The 16,603-nt window shown below is 37.7% G+C and overlaps 1 protein-coding gene and 1 non-coding gene across 2 annotated transcripts; one reads left to right on the top strand and one right to left on the bottom strand.

Annotated features, from left to right (window-relative positions):
• Positions 1 to 219: 219 nt before the first annotated feature.
• Positions 220 to 14,031, bottom strand: LOC755640 (72 kDa type IV collagenase). Its single transcript, XM_030980843.1, has 7 exons — positions 13,651 to 14,031; positions 12,977 to 13,284; positions 12,532 to 12,699; positions 7,753 to 7,853; positions 6,041 to 6,185; positions 4,712 to 4,969; positions 220 to 3,712 (listed from the first exon to the last, which is right to left on the bottom strand). The coding sequence occupies exons 1-7, from the start codon at positions 14,028 to 14,030 to the stop codon at positions 3,573 to 3,575; spliced, it is 1,500 nt and encodes a 499-aa protein (XP_030836703.1). The 5' UTR covers position 14,031; the 3' UTR covers positions 220 to 3,572.
• On the top strand, positions 7,416 to 7,487 carry TRNAG-UCC. The gene has a single exon. It is a non-coding gene; the product is annotated as a tRNA-Gly (tRNA).
• Positions 14,032 to 16,603: the final 2,572 nt, after the last annotated feature.

The raw sequence follows: 16,603 nt of genomic DNA, 5'->3' as shown, positions 1-16,603 counted from the left end.
CTGCTCCCATCCCATTCCCAATAATCAGTGTAATTGCACTGCCGACCGTATGTAGCAACTATATGATGTAGCTCACGTGCCCATTATTCATTTATGATATAGGCCTACCAGGGTAACAGAATATTTTGTTTTCTTAGAACGACATATAGGGCTAAAAAAAAACCTGACAAAACAAACACCGGAACAGAAAGAAAACACCAAACAATGATAGTACATAAATACAGAAGAAAAATCAACATTTTATTAAGCAAGGATATATCATCACGTCTGAGACCTTTCATAAAGGTAACTAAACATACTTTACAATACCGGTACATGTTTTATAAATTCAATTTGATATTTTTTATAGTGAACCACACAATATGACAAAAGGGTTAAAAGTGGAAGACTGAAGAAATGAAGAAGGAAGAAAATTAATCGAGTGATTATTTTATGAATAATTGTGTCAATATGCAGCATAGTTACAAATTAACTGGAAATAGATAAGAAGGTATTTTGTTACAAATATAGAGTAATGTTATTCGATGGGTACAATGCTCTATTTCAAACAGTGAGACACTATGCTGTACCATGATTATTATGTAACATAATATGATGTTCATTTTAATTACATTGTAAATGAGATTTCAGAAATATACTCATCGGTTTCGTTAATTCTACATTATATAATATTTCGAAATTTTAGAAATTCGTGACAATGCTTCTTACACCTCTTACTAATCTAGACATTGAAATCGACGAATCTACGGCACAGTGCTACCAACTAACTAACATTTACTAACAACCAACTCTAATTAACTACACAAAGTACTAACTATTACAGTAATTTTAACAAGAATACTGGTAATAAAAAAAACACGTTGTTTTGTTCTTGCTCTCCAAACTTAACTCTATAACAAAGCAAGGTACAATAGTACACTGTAATTTTTTTTCTATTTGATACAATATTTACACAATTTAAAAATGATCATAAAAGTAATTGATTTCGTTGTTCTCAGTCTTCATACTTAAATATGATTGGCTATTATAGCCTCGCTACCCTCTTCATTGTCATCATGCAAGGAAATTAACAATTTCTCCTCATGAACTAAAAGGAAACCTCACCCCGAATAATAAGACAGTGTACATGTAGGTTTTCTGAAAAATGAGATGTATTACTGTCCTTTAGTATACCATTTTTCCTTAATAAAGTGTACAAGAGGTATGTAAATGAAGATTACTAATGACGTAATGCCTTTTAGCATCAAATTGGCGCAGGCATTTTCGTGATAATGTGACGTATCTTAATATTATACAGGCGAATTTGAACATGTTGGCAAACTTTAGTTGGCAATATCTTTTAATTCAATAACAAAACCTTGTCTTTTCATTGAGGGAAAATCATAGCCGAGAAGGTGAAAAATTATAGTTGGTCAAAAATATGTGACAGGGGAAACAATTGCAACTCGTCTAGCCTATTTGATTGAAAATACTAAAATAATTATAGCAGTTGATTAATTTATTTCATTTATACCAACACCCTAGAAGAGCAGCAACTTAATAATTCAATGTTGCGTTCTCACAATAATTATTGTAGTACAAAGAATCACCACACTCACCTGGGAAAGAAGCATCCTTAAATAAAAAAATTACTTATATTTTTACATGATAAACGACTCCGCATAGTATGTCACGTTATCAAGAACATAATTATAGCGATGCCCACGTCATGCTGAGAAAATGTACATTATTCTAATGGGCAAGAATACAATACATCTCTCAAAACTACTAAAATTATTTCCCATGGGGTGAAGTTTCCTTTAAATGTAAAATCTCGAGCCAGTAATTATTTCCCATACGTATCCGTTTCTTCTGTGCATGTGTCAAAGTGGTCTAGATTCATACAAAATATTAAACCACACAAATCTATATTTCAAGAACTCTCCGATAACATGACAATTTGAGGCTTTTTTGTGTTTAAGTTACTCAGTCATAATAAATGGTAATACATGTACCAAACTTGATAATGCCCAAGTCTAGTCACACACTCTTCTTTGATAACGTATAACAGGAAAATATACATATTCAAAACAAGAAAATTGGATTTCAAATCGTGAATCCATCGTGTGAAATTCATTATGTTTGTATAAATATCATATCCAGGTGGGTTTTCTTTTAAAGCGTACTATACTTGTAGCTATATTTGCTCCCTAATCGGTGCATGTTGGTCCCCATGATCCTCTTTTTTATGCTAATTGAGAGCTGAGTTGATGAGAGAGCCACCTGTCAGTGACCTCGCTGGGTGGTCTAATCCCTCCTGTCCACACTAGTACAGACGGCCTTTAAAACTCCTTTTAGTGGGGATTCCATTATTTTGATCTTGGATTTCTAGCCTATTATTATTATGAGGATGCATGATTACTGATTTACTTTTACGAAATGAAGCGTCTGAAAAGTGACACATCTATGGTGGAAGGGGGTGGGGGAGGGGGCTTGTCAGCACCTCTCACAGTAAAACCTGCCCCCTCTGAAAATTTCGTCTTAGCCACTGCCTTATTATCACAAGCAGAGTCTCCATTGCAATATAAAATCTTGTCTGTTTGAATTGTGCGTGATGGGTCATGGGGGGCGAGGGTGCAGCGCTCTAATGACGTCTTCAAAGAAAACTCTCGGCTGAATTCAAAGATATCATAATTTGGAAAGTTCACGTGAACCTCTGAAATCGTTGGGGAATTTTGTAGGATTTTGGTATCATAATCATGGTGCGTGGGATCTATACGGTAGAGGCAGTACAAGGTCGTCGCTAGAAAATGTTGAATGGGAGGGGGGGGGGGGGACGTTGGAGATTTTTTTCTTTCAAACTACAAGCCGACAATTTCGGAATGAGCCAGAAAAGAGGAATGAGCCCGAAAAGAGGAATAACACTGCTCACATTTTCCCGGTTACCAAAAGTTGCCTGCATAAATTTTATATCAGGGAAGGGTTGTATTCAAGCGGTGCCCCTGAGAAAACATTCTGAAGTTCAGCCCAACTTTGTGTGGGCTGTATAGATGAAAAGTAGTGACGAAGATATTATAAACGCGGACGGAGAGGAAGGTCTAAGGAAAGAAATAAACCTTTTGTTTGCATGAAGAAAAAAAAGATTTACCTGTTTACTGTTTAGGAAACTCTTTCCCCTCGTACCAGAAAAAAAATGAATTATGGTAGGGTTGAATTGAGGAAAAGTGCATCGTTTGGACGACTCTTTTTTTTAATATACAGACCGTGTCCTCAGGGTGGATGAATGAAGGCATGCCTGTTTTCCGCAAGATTAAAGACGGGATCAAACATAGCTCTTGGCCCTATATTGATCGAGAAGTGAGTTTAATATTTTTTTAAAGAAGGAGAAAAGAGGAAGAGCTCGCACAAACAATCCTATATAGTTAGGATGAGAAGGGAAGGAAAGGGAAGGACTGGGAACAAGGAGATTGTCTGCTTAATGTGCATCATCTGTGTTCAAGTTTCAAAGAAATGCATGAACCCAGTATAAATCGGGTATTGGCAACAATTCCCATTGAGTGTATAGGGTTAGTTCCATCCGCAAAATAGTGATATCAATCACTGTTTTTATTGTTTTTCGTAGTGGTGCACATGATGAAGTCCTCGCCGAAGTACCTGGGATACCCGGGATCAGCGTTGCGGTGTTCTGTGCTGTACTTCTGGTACTTCTTACGTTGGACGAAATAATGATTTTCTGCAAAGAAAAGGAAAAGAAAAATTTTTAAAACGTGGAAATCTTTTCATTATCTAGGTGCGTATCGCCCTATGAAGTATTTTGATGGCATGTCCAATTCATACTGGTAAATGCAGGGGCGGATCCAGGATTTTCCACAAAAAAAAGGAGGGGGGGGGGGGCATCGGGTGTGAAATGTACGAAATAGCGAGCGTGGGATTCCGGACAAAATATTGAACAGGTCTAAAATTATGGTACATTCTGAGACATTAATTTTTGTGAATGCGTAAACTGAACGTTCATGTGAATAAATCTTAGCTTTTCCTGCTATTTTTTGGGAAGGGGTTGCATGCGGCGCCCACGCCCCCTGGATCCGTCCCAGCAACGTACAAGTGAGGAAATATAAGGAACTCGGTAACTCAGTGTACAATGACAATGTAAACACAATTTAATCTGTTTGCATCTTTAATGTGCCTAATAAATCATGACAACGGAATTAGGGAGTGGAGATTCCCGAGGAGCTGTTGGGTCGCTCAAAGTTCTCAAGCATTTTAAGATTTGTTTTTACTGAGTGGTGATACAAGGTACAAAAGGGTCCACCCAAGGTGGGCCACTGGTCTGCAGGTATCAGGGGGGGGGGGGTGGGGCAGCAACATTTGTTATCTTAGTGTGATGGAATTAGGTGTAGACGGTGGTGTCAAACTATGTTTTAACTTTGCTTGCTCCCTCACTTTCTTCTTCTCTATTTTCTCTCCTTTGTCCTTTCTTATATTCACCAGCAATTTATTGAGGGGGGTAGTGGGTACAGAACCACCACTGAACATACTGACGAAACGGATGTTTAATTTTGTTATCATATTGATTTGGATGATGCAGCATCATGTCATGTTGGTCATAAAGATGCTTCTATCAATGAATAGTGTTGATGTTTATGCCCATCATTATACAAGTAGACACATTTTTTTTTTTTTTTTTTTTTTTTTTTTGGGGGGGGGGGGGGGGGGGGGGGTTGGAACTCACTATCAGTAAACTGGAAGGCTGCATCTAGCGGCGTCTGTATCCCGGGAAAGACCTCCTTCGTCAAAGTCGGGAACCCAGCGTCCACGTATTCCCTCTTCTCATCGTACCGCCAGACATAGGGCCCTCGGAAGAAATACGTCTTGTTGTAGGCCCTGAAGTGCAGGGCGGCATCCACATGACCCGGCATGTTCCGGGACCGTACAGAGCGGGGGTAGCCCGGTAAGAGCGTCTTACCCTTGTAAGTCCAAAGCATATGGCCTGTCGATATTAAAGAGCAAGGAGGGAATTATTATAGGCCTAACATTAATTTGTAGAGGATGGATATCAAATTGATTTGAGAATCAGTTCTATTTCAGGACGGAATCAGCAAACCGTTACGTAACAAAATTATTGTATTTTTTTTTACAAAACTTTAAACTTTAACCTTTTATCAAAACAGTATCAAGCTTAAAACTTTGAAAGTTTGATAGCTAAGTAGGGTCTATCTACCTCAATACCACACCGTTAAACCGAGCCCCATTCGAATGCCCAGTCAAAAACAATCTTCAAAGAATGCATGCCCCGATGCATGCCCGTCACGACTCTCTCGATGCTGGACGCAACTTTTAATTGGGAGTCGATGATCGAGGGGTGTCTTCCAAACCCATTAATTCTCTGTTTAAAAGGGTTTCCCGGCTTCCGGGGCCATGTCCCCTAGCTCCCCCACTTACCCCTCTCATGATAAAGATGTGTTTTTTCCCCTTTCCATGAATTTCCTTTCCATTGGTTGTCCATTTCCGGATATACCACTGTAACGAGCCTGAGCTTGTTGAAAAGCTGGGACAACTATTATTGTGTCGAAGTCAGAAGTTTCGGCATTCTTTAAATCATGAAAATTCCCTGTCCTGACAAATAATAATTCATTCACAATAGTATACACATTTACACTGTCTTGAGAGGTTCTGGTTAAAACTATGCCCATTGAGAAGCAAATGGTACTATTGGAGTCACCGAGGCTCATAGTTTTAACCAGTACCTCGTAAAGAAGGCAGGTATATTTGTTTTATATCCTGCATCAACAAAATAATTTTTTAAAAATATAAAAGATGAAATTTTTTATTGACATTTGAAAAAAATTAAAATTAATAAAATTACAATTTTTATTAAAAAATAAATAAAAACAAATTTAAAAAATCCGAAAAAGGTCTACTTCCAAATATACTACCAAATATCACTTTCTCAGAGCAACCTTAAAATAGTTTAAAATATTTCTGGTCACGTGACGAGCTCTCAACCAACCAAAACCCAATACATTTTTGATGCAGGATATAATATTTAATGATAGCTTACCTTTAAGCGCTACGACATGCCCGTCTTTGCGCTGGTAGATGGTATCTATTTTATGTGGCATTTTGGAAAATCTTCGTGCGATCTTTTCTCCTTTCTTGGGCGATATGAGTTTCCCTTTCCTCTTCAAACGCCAGAAACGTCGATCCTGCAGACATAAACACAAAAATAATTAAAAGATTAGGCCTACTTACTAACTAATATGCGACATTTTGATTTTAAAAAGTCATCGTCGCAAAAAGGGCAATTATCAGAAGTGTAAATGGCACTCAAGTTCTTGCACCTGAAAAGTGACACTCAACAGAGATGAACAAGGGCACTAACTGAAAATGGAAATGGGAAGTCTGTTGAAGGAAAAGTCACCTATCAGATTTTGATAGGGGCATTTATCCAATTTTAAAAAGGGCACTTTGGAAAGGGGGAGAGGCTCATTAAAAAAAAAAGGAAAATGGGCACTTATCCGAAAGAAATATGGTACTTATCAGAAAGGAAAAGGGGCACGTGTCAAAATAAAAGGGACACTTATTAGAGGGAAAAGTGGTATTTAAGAGAAAGGGAGAAAGGGAAGGTGTTTCTTATTTCTAAGGAAAAAGTACATTTATTAAACAGGAAAAGGGGCAGGAATTAAAAAAAATGCAAAAATATCAAAGGTGACAGGGGACTTGAAAAGACGTACTCACAAAGTTGAGAGGAAAAGGACAGTTATTAGAAAAGAAAAGGAGCACTTTCCCTATGTACAAAGGGACTTTTCCTATGTAAAAAGCGACTTTTGGGGGTACTTGAAAAAGTAAGGGTGCAGTGCCTCCCCCCCCCCCCCCCCCCCCCCCCCCCCCCCCCCCCCCCCCCCCCACCCCATAACCCCCCACCGGAAGTTCTGCATCTGGCATAATGGGCAAAAGTGCGAGGAAAAAAACCGGAAAGTCATGTCATTTCAGCAGCATTTGTAAATCACTGGTATCGAATTAAAATTAAACAACGTTTGAATTTTATTTAGGGGCCAACTGCCCCCAAGCCCCCCCCCCCTATCCGTACGCCAGTGATTGTATGGGTGGTTTGTGCCCCCCTTAAATCCGGCACCTTCTCAATCAGCAAGACGGCAGCAGTGCGTTGATTGAAGTGAATTATGAGCACTCGTATGGATTGTCGCCCTCTACGGTCATATCCTGTAGTGCGATCTTATTTTTCAGCTTGAGGATCGCATTTGTTTCTTCTTCTTTTTGTTCTTTAAACAAAACGAATTGATATATTTAACACGTTGAAGTGCAGTAACATCAAAAAATCATGAGTCTTGTGCACTGAGAATATACACATAAATTCACAGCCAACAAATTACCGTCAGTCTTATATATACCACAATACCGCACCAGCATTCCATGAAGCGTTGGTGGTATAGCGGTTAGCATAGTTGCCTTCCAAGCAATTGACCCGGGTTCGACTCCCGGCCAACGCAACTTTTTTTTTTTTTTTTTGCATCTGCGAAACATGAATTAAACAAGTAATCGTAGTGTTATATAACTGAAGAATTTATTCTGACTGACTGGAAGCCTATTCATGACAGCCTATACATAATAATCATAATTAAAAAATTGTACTATTGTACTTAAATTCACATATTTAATCACTAATAATTGGCAAAATAAAAAGACGTTATTGCTAATCATGCGGAAAAGTAGAACTGCTGTGTTTGTGAGACATTACTGTGTGTATAAAATTACCTTGAAAAAAAATAAGGTCCCGTCTATTAGCGCGGTTGCATCGAATGCTTTGTTGCATTCCGCCCTTGGATTGCCTTTGTAGCGAGGTTTACTCGGATCACCTGAAGAAAAAGATAATAGAGTTATGGTCTAAAATTAGTCAGAATATCTCCTTATTCTTCTTCATTTTTTAGATGCTCGTTTATTTCTTTCATTTCAGTGAAATACATTATACATGAAAAACAAACAATCATGAAAGAACAAGGTATGAACATAAATTCTAACAATTTCACTCGTACTACTTGATAGTGTGTGCATTAATCCAATTCAATTCAATGTATTTATTTGTACAATGTAAGTTCAACATGGATCACATGTAAAATAAAGGCTTAGACCGTAGTTTAAAAAGAACACAAATAGGATTAAAAACATGGATACATTTTGATGATGGACTAATAATTATACATAATTAGGTGATACGTAACGAAGTCTACGTATCACCTATTGATTTCGTCAAGATTTTTCTTTATTATTTATTTATTCTTCCTCGAATTTGTTCGCAGGATATCTCAAGACTCAATAACACCATTATCATGAAACTGTTAATGATGATAGATCTTAGTCTAACTTAGAACTGCGTGAATTTTTAGAGACCCAAAATCATCGTGACGTCATCTAGACGCCATTTTGTGAAAATCAACTTATGATCATATCTTCATAACGGAAAGTAATTTTACATTCATATTTATCAAGATTAAGATCAATATCCGTCGGGTCAATTTGAGGTCAATAAATGCGCGCAAAAATGCGCGTACGCGTAGGCGCGCGCGTTAATGCGCGCGTAAAATTTTAAATTGCTCAAAATCGTCTTAAATTTTTTTTGCATACGTTTCAGGCCATTATAAGCATTTCATAAAAAATCACGCAAAACACGCATTTTTGCACGTTTTCGTTCGTCACGGCCGAACGAAAAATAATTTCTCCGCAAAAGCTTTTGACCGAATATTCCTCATGTTTTTCCGGAAAATTTGATACCATGTTTAGCTCTTTATCACTATTAAAAACGGAATGAGCGTCCGTTCAAGATAACCGTCCGTACGCGCGATTTTTGTAATACATTGCATATATGGGCAAAAACATGCCTATGAAAAGTCCATTGGGATGAATAGGGATTGCCCATTTTTTTTTCATATTTAGATAGAGTATGAGTCGGAGGTATGATTTCATATCTCATTTGGCCATTAAGTACATCTTAACGTCATCATAATGGCCTTGGAAGTCAAAAATACAAAATTGCATATTATGACGTCATTGTATTTATGGAAAATGTAGTGTATTTCTCTCAATATTCATCAATTCTCCTTGAAATGTCGATATGTTGTAGATAAGGCAATTCTCTACAAGATCACTTTTCACTAAGTTTCATTTTAATGAGGTCATCATAGTACAAAATTCAATTAAAGGCCACATGTCAGAATTTTCGTCACTTGCGTGTTATGTCTATGGAAGGTGAATTTCGTTCACATCATGAATCTACATGGCATTCATCTAGGAGCACTATCTATCTTATGTGTGCTCTGTTTTCTCCCAAATGTGGGTATGTTATAGCTGAGACCATGGGCTATCAAAACGGTGCTTTTAGTTTTTTGATCAGATGATGAGATCATGTCACAATTTTCAGTTGAATGTTTAAATGATGAATATGTCACGTATGTCCTATTTGTGAAACTTAAACGTTAGCAGTGTCCTCGTATTGAAATTATGTAAGGAAACCCTTTTACTTTCTAGACTTTACTCTCAGACACTATTGAGTGACTGACTGACATCTTTTTTTCTCTGGTAATAAAATACGTAAAATGAGCGTTATAGAGAACATGAGCATTCGGCTACATTAATAACCCACTCTGTTCTCATTGTTCATTTCCTATTCAGGACTTGAATAATGACGAACTTCATTCAATGTTTGGTAGTAATACTACAGATACTTATACTGATATCAATGATTTAAACTATTTATCCGAAAAAGAATATGAGTTTCATTTCAGTAGGTTTCTGAACTTTAAATATTATATTGATGAGGATTTTACGACTGAATTCAGTAACATTAACTATCATTTTAGTATTTTACTTTTTAATTCGCGTAGTTTAAACATACATTGTAATGCTTTATCCGATTTCATCTGTACTTATGTATAGAAACGTGGGTTAATGATAGTACGCCACTTTTATTCAATGTGTCTGGTCATTCATTTATACATTTTAATCGCCAAGTAGAAAAGAGTAGAGGTATTGGTCTATTGGTCGCTGACAATTTTGAATATGAAATACACAATGATATATTTATATTATACCCACCATACAACTATGAATCACTGTTTATTGAAAGCAATTTGCCGAGACATAAGAATATTATTGTAGGTGTCATATATAGGAAACCCCAATCAAATATCAATGATTTCATCCCTGTCTTTGAAAATGTTTTACAAAAAACACATACTGAACACAAACAGGTTTATAAAATGGGAGATTTTAACATTGATCCCGTGAAATTTACTGGCAATGCTGTATGTAATTTCTTGAGCGAAATACATTCAAATCTTTGTATTCCTTTAATTGACAAGCCTTCAAGAAAGACTGACGGATTAATATCCCTCTAATCCACATTCCTTATACAGTGACAGTATATATCCATCCGATATTTAAAGATTTTATTTTCAAGCAACTAGTGAATCTCACGTCGACAACTCAAAATGATCGCTAATGTATTCTCACACTTTTCATTTACGCCGGAACATCGTGACGTTATACACTAAACATTTTTAATTATTCAGGCATAAGCTCTTATTTATCAATTATATTTTCATTTCTTTGAATAAGATAAAAATCGTCAAAATGCGTTCTTCATGATGTAAATTAGAGTCAAAGGTGTAACTGGTTACTGCACAGAGTCAATGGTCATATATTGTCTCAATCTATCTTCCCTATATCCATAATGATCAAGGGATCGACACAATTTAAACTTGACATATGGATAGATCATTATGGGAAGAGCATTTTATAAAATAATATGATATCGTGTAATGCATTCTTTGTTAGGTAAACCAATATCATACGTATCACCTAATTCGTCTAAGTGACGAATTAAAGTCTAGTATTGATTTTAGTTTGGTTATGGCTTGTTTAGTTTCCTTAATACAAACATATTTATTAAATTACACAATTGAAAAAATAGCAGATGAGTTATACATCATAATTGTAGTTTACTTAAAAACCCAGCTTAATTGAATTGTATAATGTATAGAAAGTACAGATTCATTGCAACTCTCCGAATCTCATTTTTCCTATTTTTGTGGACACCACCGCCGCACCGCCCCCAGTTTCTGCCTGCAAGTCTATTTTTGTTGTCCACATAAAAACAAGTTTAAACAAAACTTTTTGCTTGTTGGATTAATTCTTTATCACCAATGTTACTGATAAAATCGCCCAACCCTGATCTAGTGATTTAACCGACAGCACTGACTTTGGAGTTATAGTTAGCATTTTCAAAGCCAAAAATTCAATTTCCTTTTTTTTAATCAATTGAACGCGATAATATTACATGTTATCAACATATCAAAGTATAAGAAGAAACAGAAGATATTAAAAGGTTCCCATGTAAACTGTTCCTCATGCTTTGTGATGCCTTTAATTAAGTCTTATAAATCAAGGACCTTTATATATTTTTTTTTAATTCGTTATTTTGCAGGTGTGTATTATAATTTTGGTTTGATTTAATTTTGATTTAAACTGAATTATCATTTTTGACAAAGTCCGGAAAAGAATAATTTCCAGTGATTTAAGTATGGAATATATAATTTAATCCAACCACGTGGGCGATGAAAACTACATGCATTGTGCAGGTGTCGTGGTATAGTGGTTCATTCACTGGACTCTAAATCCAAGGGTTGAGAGTTCGAATCCCAGCGCGGCCACTTACGTCATTTGGTAAGAAGTTAATGCACTTTTGCCACTCTCACCCTGGTGTCAAAATGGTTACCCGGTAGGATGCGAAAGTCATCGTACTTTGCTCAGCATTTTCATGATTATGAACGTCTGTATACAATGGCGCCTGGCTGGAAAGCTCCCCAGGCAGTGCTAGTGGAGAATGTGCACACATTGTGTGTGGGCAAGCCGTGAATCTAATGACCACGGTAATAATATATATGTTAAAGGCACTATATCCCATTTGCAGGCCAAAAAAATGAAAAAGTTAAATTCCAACTGCATTTGAAAGATAATACTAATTTAGAACTTCCCTAAAAAAGGTGGGGCTTGAAAATGTCTTCAAGTGGGAAAATAACGACTATTAGTTGTCAAATCGACTTTAGGGCTATAGAGCCCAAAAGTAATAGTCTTGATTTTCAGACAATTGTACCGAATGGTCATACGTTTTATGCTGCGCAAAGATTCAATCAGTTTAATCTTGGCCATCACAAGAAGTGGGTTATTGATGTAGACAAATGCTCATGTACCCTTTACAACTCTCTTCATGTATGTTATTACCAAAGCCAGTCAGTCACTCAATAGTGTCTGACAGTGAATTCTGGCAAGTAAACGGTTTTCCTTGCATAATTTGAACATGAGGACACTGCTAACGTTTAAATTTCACAGATAGGACATACATGACATATTCATAATTCCTTCAAAGTTCTACAGCATTTGAGGTTGGCTGCAAAAGGGACATAGTACCTTTAAGCGTTTAGAAACACCGATGATGTTTTAAGCGCTATATAAACCGATAATAGTATATCATATAGTTACCGTATAGTACTTGTATCGCCCTTATGTCGTCATCGCCCAGTTTAAACTCGTTATCGTCGCCTTTGAAACCCGCGTAGTCGGGAACCATGATCGAACCCATGGTATGCGAATGTTCAAGGCCGAGACTATGTCCAAGTTCGTGAGCTGCTACTTTGAACAGATTATACCCTGTATTATAGAGAATAATTATACAGAGTATCCGTCAATAATTATGATATTAAGTGGAATTTAGGAAGGAGAAAGAGAGAGAAAGAGAAGGTGATACGAAGACAATGACAACTTCAAAAATTCATAACTGTTGCTATTTTTAATCGGATTTTGCTCAAACTTTCGCTAATTTGTTACTCTCATTATTCTGCTTTAATTAAAACCTACTAAATATCAGCGTGGATTTCCCCTTTAAAGATCTCTTGCAAACTTTTAAAGCTCTCTCCCGCATTATTACCTGAGTCGCCATCGTAGGAAAAGAATTCCGAGTCGTCGAAATGGACGTCGCCGTCCAGGTTGCCGAATTGTCCATTAGGAAGATAAGCGTGGGCGATTGTGCCGTCGGGTCCATCGAACGGATACGGGTCGCCATGACGGTACTTCGAGAACGAGACGTAGATGTCTGCGTCTTCGTCGTCGATGTCCCAATCGTCGAGCATTCGAAAATCGAGAGGAGTGACGTCACCCCACATCTGTAGCGCCCTCGCGATCGAGTCCTGGACTTTCCTCCGAGGGATCCAAACGCTGGTCGGATAGTTGTCGATTCTAGAATCGCAAGAGAGAGTTTCGGCTACTTTTATTTAATTGTGACGATAACATTGCGATCTTGTCATCTACGAATTCGCTTTTGATAAAACAATACTTTATAATTAGTCAGGTCCATCGAGTTACTCAATATTGAATATAAAATAAATGAACCATTATAATATGATGGCGTGGGGTGCTTTCCGCATTTTAGACCATGAGACGTGTTAGGAATATTTAGCCAAGATGGTAATTCAAAGCATATTGTAGCATGATGTTATTCTTTTAAACATTAAAACGTTGTCGGATTTCATAACGCATCTGAAAACGATGACCTTACTTTTGACGGTCACTAAACATATAAATTGACGTTGATGGTTTCCTTACCTGTATGAAATGTGTTTCTTACTCCACCTGTCGCCTGCTAATGCGTAACGCTTTTGGCGCCGTCTTTTCGGTTTCCTCCGCCCCCTTCCAACATTTGCCTGTTCTTCCGCATCGTTCACGTCTTCGTTCTCCAGATCGTTCAGCTCAGCAATGTCCGGATCGGGTCGGCCGCACCGCGGTCGTTGCATCGCCTCAACGGTGGCCTCGTCGATGCGTCCGGAGACGGGGACACGGAGGTAATGCTGGAGTTGGCTTAGCTTCGACATCACCCGTTTCTTGCTCGGCGTGGTCGTGGTCTCCGACGACCGCTGTCTGTCTCCCTGAGATGCGACCAGCTGATTTGGGGGTGTCAGATCCTCGAGGTATTTGTACTTTGTCATGAATTGCTGCAGAAAGAGACAATGTTAAAAGATGAAAATTATAATAGATGCTGGCACACGGCGGCAGGTGTGTATGACCTGAATCAAAGAGAAGTTTGAGTTCTGGGAAGAGGTGAAAAATAATTTGTGAGCATTATCATCGATATTATGCAAGTGTGGAAGAACATCAGATACAAAAAATTTCCCTGAAAGGCATGGCTCTTCAAATGCTTTCATATTCTATATATGGCATGTAACAACATACAAATCGGGACGAATTTTTATGCCACATGTTCGTGTAGCCCCATCAGGGATGTACGCAGGGGAGGGGGGGGGTTAACCCCCCCTCAATTAAAAACAAATATGTTATTTAAATTTTTTTTTTTTTTTTTTAAAGCCACTGAACGAAATATCTGACGACGTAATTTTCCAATTTCCGGGGCAAAAAAAATATTAAAAAATATGCTCTTTTACATGTCATATCAAATCTAAAAGTATCGACTTTAAAATAATGTATATACCTTATCGTTATCATGGTTATTAAATGCACACTATTTTATTTAATCAATTTAAATTTTGTAGGAGATAGAGGGAGGGGAGGGGTGTCTTAATTAGGCCTCTTGATTTACCACGGTACGTCATGAGTCATAGCAAGAAGTCCATGATCATAGGGGCAATGCGAGTATGCGACGTACCCCCACAGTCACCCTCATACTTGTTGGACATGTTGGTGAGGTATATTTAATTGTCGGAAACTCTCTGGATCACTAATCTTGACCGTGAAGGTCTGAAGTGAATTCATCCGAGGTCGCAATTATCAAACCTGTCAGCTAACCTTATATCTCATTAATAAATTTGTCACCAATCTTTCGAATCAGACAGGTGTGTTTTATGTTGCTCCCGAAATGCCAGGTCGGATTACGAACATGAGCTTAGACGTTAATAACGCAGAATTAGATCTTGAACAAGGATGTAGAGTGGTTTCGTGCGTCCGCGCATACGAGGCGTTAATTCGATTCCCTATTCACCTAGCCTATAATTATAAAGGTAATTAGCGCATGGATCATTAACCCAACAAACGATGCACTTCTACCTTTGCATTACTTTTGCGTTTGATGTCAATCTCAAAAGGCGCGTCGAAAATCGCGTCAGTCGCAGACACAGTCCAATGTCATTTCCATGGTGTTATTATCTGTGAATGGATCACGTATGACTTCAGAGTAATGAATAATTCTTGAAGAATTTCAATGCAATGTTTGCATCGCTCATTACGTATTTATTTTTGTATATGACGTCACTGTCATGTAGCACGTCAAAAGCAACGCAAGTCAATGACGCAACCCTACGTCAGCAAATAACGCCTCGTGTGCAACGAACATCATGAGCTATTTGAATGACGCAGAAACAGATGTTTTCTATAAAAAAAAAACACTGCACTAGTTTGGCCATAAGGGATAAGACCTCCCTGCAAGGTCACTGACAGTTGGTTATCTCATCAAATCAGCTCTCAATTATCATACGCAAAAGGGGAATATGGGGGACCAATGGTCACCGATTATGCATTGTTTGCTATAGAGGGCGCAAGTAGCTATAAGTCGTACAGTGGGGCTTTATAAGCATAAAGAAGAGTTTTTCTTGATGGCCTAGGCTATAGACGTAGCTTTATTGGCCTAAACTGCAATCAAATCAGCTTACAAGTAGACATGGAAGAGTTGCGTCTTTTGCTTCCAGTTTCAGCGTGATACTGACAGTTGGGAATGTGATGGGAAAATATCCATGGCATGTTGTCTATGCTATTTTAAGATGTAGTTTTGGTTCTGAAAATGTACTTGTTTTGCTGTTTATTCTTCAATTGTTTGTACTTATCCCCGTTAGGTCTTAGAGTACTTTAACCTTGAACATGTTGACCTCTTGGAAGAGCTTTGACCTGCTCAGATATCGATGTTGCACTCGATTCGACGTTTGGCGAAGCGACGCACAGTTTGAACAATTCACACGCGAAGTGACGCAGCGGGATTTTGAAGAAGTAGTTCTATACGAAAAGAGTCCATTGGCTTATTGAATTCCTTAGGCGTGTTAACCCCCCAATGAGAGAGCGTGTTACAATCGATGGCCATGGTACAACATTGCGGAATACTTCCCACTCTGTTATATACATTGCAGGATGGAGGTAATACGGTGAAATATGAAATTATAAAAGCATTTCAGTCGTAATGAAGTTAGTCGCACTTCTCATGATACAGCGATTGTTTTACAATTAGATTCCGACTGGCGCAACGCGTGCGGCAGTGAGTAGGCCGAAAACTCGTTGATTGCATCAGATGAAAATTGAGGAAAACTAAAGAGATTGTAAACCATTACGCATCATAATTTGAAAAACGCCAGAGGCGAGAGGCAAGCATCTTTACCTCTTACACAGTTAAAATTTTTGTGAACAAGTTGTTTAAAAGTTTAAACAACTCTTGATTAACGGGTGACCTGATCTAAGAGTTGTTTAAAATGTTAAGCAACTCGAGTTGTTTAAAGTTTAAACACTTAGTTGATCAACATTTTGAACAACTTGTTTAAAATCACAATTTAAACAACTGGTGTTG

Source organism: Strongylocentrotus purpuratus, unplaced genomic scaffold (genome assembly GCF_000002235.5).
Source record: "Strongylocentrotus purpuratus isolate Spur 01 unplaced genomic scaffold, Spur_5.0 spur5_scaffold_11, whole genome shotgun sequence".
Classification (NCBI taxonomy): Eukaryota; Metazoa; Echinodermata; class Echinoidea; order Camarodonta; family Strongylocentrotidae; genus Strongylocentrotus; species Strongylocentrotus purpuratus.
Note: the sequence above shows the minus strand (reverse complement) of the source record. Positions and strands in the feature narration are given on the sequence as shown.

Excerpts from the sequence above, each read along its gene's own strand:
- LOC755640 (XM_030980843.1), bottom strand. The coding sequence starts at position 14,030 with ATGACAAAGTACAAATACCTCGAGGATCTGACACCCCCAAATCAGCTG. Across the intron at positions 4,970-6,040 it reads GCATGTCGTAGCGCTTAAAG|GCCATATGCTTTGGACTTAC; the intron begins GTAAGCTATCAT and ends TAATATCGACAG. Across the intron at positions 3,713-4,711 it reads AGCCTTCCAGTTTACTGATA|AAAATCATTATTTCGTCCAA; the intron begins GTGAGTTCCAAC and ends TTTTCTTTGCAG.